Source organism: Berghia stephanieae, chromosome 8 (genome assembly GCF_034508935.2).
Source record: "Berghia stephanieae isolate SIO BIC M18660-M18661 chromosome 8, UCSD_Bste_1.3, whole genome shotgun sequence".
NCBI classification, from domain to species: domain Eukaryota; kingdom Metazoa; phylum Mollusca; class Gastropoda; order Nudibranchia; family Aeolidiidae; genus Berghia; species Berghia stephanieae.
Genome location: NC_088367.1, coordinates 39745571 through 39748070, shown reverse-complemented (window position 1 = coordinate 39748070; position 2500 = coordinate 39745571). Strand labels below are relative to the sequence as shown.

The window sequence follows — 2500 nt, the reverse complement described above, 5'->3', positions numbered from 1 at the left end:
CGAAACACAATCAATAATGCTCATATTCTATATTTTGATCTCCACAGGATGTCCTACTTTGACCCTCCCAAATGGCCGTGTCCGGATTAGGTCCCGGGGGCGCACCATCCAGTTCAGATGTAAACGTGGATTCACAAGAGTAGGCCCTAAAATCGCCATTTGTCAGAGGTCTAATCAATGGAGTCAAAAAACACCGCTTTGTGTTGGTATGTGAGTCTCTTTGTCTGTTTGATATCTTTATGTTGGTATGTGAGTCTCTTTGTCTGTTTGATGTCTTTATGTTGGTATGTGAGTCTCTTTGTCTGAAGTCTTTGTGTTGATATGTGAGTCTCTTTGTCTGTTTGATGTCTTTATGTTGGTATGTGAGTCTCTTTGTCTGTTTGATGTCTTTATGTTGTTATGTGAGTCTCTTTGTCTGTTTGATGTCTTTGTGTTGGTAGGGAGTCACTTTGACTGTTTGATGTCTTTTATGTTGGTATGTGAGTCTCTTTGTCTGATGTCTTTACGTTGGTATGTGAGTCTCTTTGTCTGTTTGATGTCTTTATGTTGGTATGTGAGTCTCTTTGTCTGTTTGATGTCTTTATGTTGGTATGTGAGTCTCTTTGTCTGATATCTTTATGTTGGTATGTGAGTCTCTTTGTCTGATGTCTTTATGTTGGTATGTGAGTCTCTTTGTCTGATGTCTTTATGTTGATATGTGAGTCTCTTTGTCTGATGTCTTAATGTTGGTATGTGAGTCTCTTTGTCTGATGTCTTTATGTTGGTATGTGAGTCTCTTTGTCTGTTTGATGTCTTTATGCTGGTATGTGCGTCTCTTTGTCTGATGTCTTTATGTTGTTATGTGAGTCTCTTTGCCTGATGTCTTTATGTTGGTATGTGAGTATCTTTGTCTGTTTGATGTCTTTATGCTGGTATGTGAGTCTCTTTGTCTGTTTGATGTCTTTGTGTTGGTAGGGAGTCACTTTGTCTGTTTGATGTCTTTATGCTGGTATGTGAGTCTCTTTGTCTGTTTGATGTATTTGTGTTGGTAGGGAGTCACTTTGTCTGTTTGATGTCTTTATGTTGGTATGTGAGTCTCTTTGTCTGATGTCTTTATGTTGGTATGTGAGTCTCTTTGTCTGTTTGATGTCTTTATGTTGGTATGTGAGTCGTTTTGTCTATTTGGTGTCTTTATGTTGGTATGTGAGTCACTTTGTCTGTTTGGTGTCTTTTATGTTGGTATGTGAGTCTCTTTGTCTGGTGTCTTTATGTTGGTACGTGAGTCTCTTTGTCTGTTTGATGTCTTTATGTTGTTATGTGAGTCACTTTGTCTGTTTGATGTCTTTATGTTGGTATGTGAGTCTCGTTGTCTGTTTGATGTCTTTATGTTGGTATGTGAGTCACTTTGTCTGTTTGATGTCTTTATGTTGGTATGTGAGTCTCTTTGTCTGTTTGATGTCTTTATGTTGGTATGTGAGTCTCTTTGTCTGATGTCTTTATGTTGGTATGTGAGTCACTTTGTCTGTTTGATGTCTTTATGTTGGTATGTGAGTCTCTTTGTCTGTTGTCTTTATGTTGGTATGTGAGTCTCTTTGTCTGTTTTTTTTTTTTTTTTTTTTTTTTTTTTTTTTTTTTTTTTTTTTTTTTTTTTTTTTTTTTTTTTTTTTTTTTTTTTTTTTTTTTTTTTTTTTTTTTTTTTTTTTTTTTTTTTTTTTTTTTTTTTTTTTTTTTTTTTATTTGGTATGTGAGTCTCTTTGTTGTTTGATGTCTTTATGTTGGTATGTGAGTCGTTTTGTCTATTTGATGTCTTTATGTTGGTAGGGAGTCACTTTGTCTGTTTGATGTCTTTATGTTGGTATGTGAGTCTCTTTCCGTTTGTCTTTATGTTAGTATGATGTCTTTTATTATTTGATGTCTTTTGTTTAGGATCTTTGTCTTTTGATGTCTTATGTTGGTATGTGAGTCTCTTTGTCTGTTGATATTGATGTCTTTACTTGGTATGTGAGTCTTTTGTTGTTTGATGTCTTTATGTTGGTATGTGAGTCTCTTTGTCTGATGTTTTTATGTTGGTATGTGAGTCTCTTTGTCTGTTTGATGTCTTGGTGTTGGTAGCGAGTCACTTTGTCTGTTTGATGTCTTTATGTTGGTATGTGCGTCTCTTTGTCTGTTTGATGTCTTTATGTTGGTATGTGAGTCTCTTTGTCTGTTTGATGTCTTTATGTTGGTATGTGAGTCGTTTTGTCTATTTGATGTCTTTATGTTGGTAGGGAGTCACTTTGTCTGTTTGATGTCTTTATGTTGGTATGTGAGTCTCTTTGTCTGTTTGATGTCTTTATGTTGGTATGTGAGTCGTTGTGTCTATTTGATGTCTTTATGTTGGTAGGGAGTCACTTTGTCTGTTTGATGTCTTTATGTTGGTATCTGAGTCGTTTTGTCTGTTTGATGTCTTTATGTTGGTATGTGAGTCTCTTTGTGTTTGATGTCTTTATGTTGGTATGTGAGTCGTTGTGTCTATTTGATG

General features: G+C 35.3%; 1 protein-coding gene across 1 annotated transcript in view; it reads left to right on the top strand.

The window, feature by feature from the left end:
• LOC144979006 (membrane cofactor protein-like) overlaps window positions 1–2500 on the top strand; it is a 24836-nt gene that overhangs the window by 15102 nt on the left and 7234 nt on the right. Inside the window, exon 2 of the mRNA XM_078925623.1 lies at window positions 48–206. Coding sequence (XP_078781749.1) covers window positions 48–206 — 159 coding nt within the window. The remainder of the gene's footprint in view (window positions 1–47; window positions 207–2500) is intronic.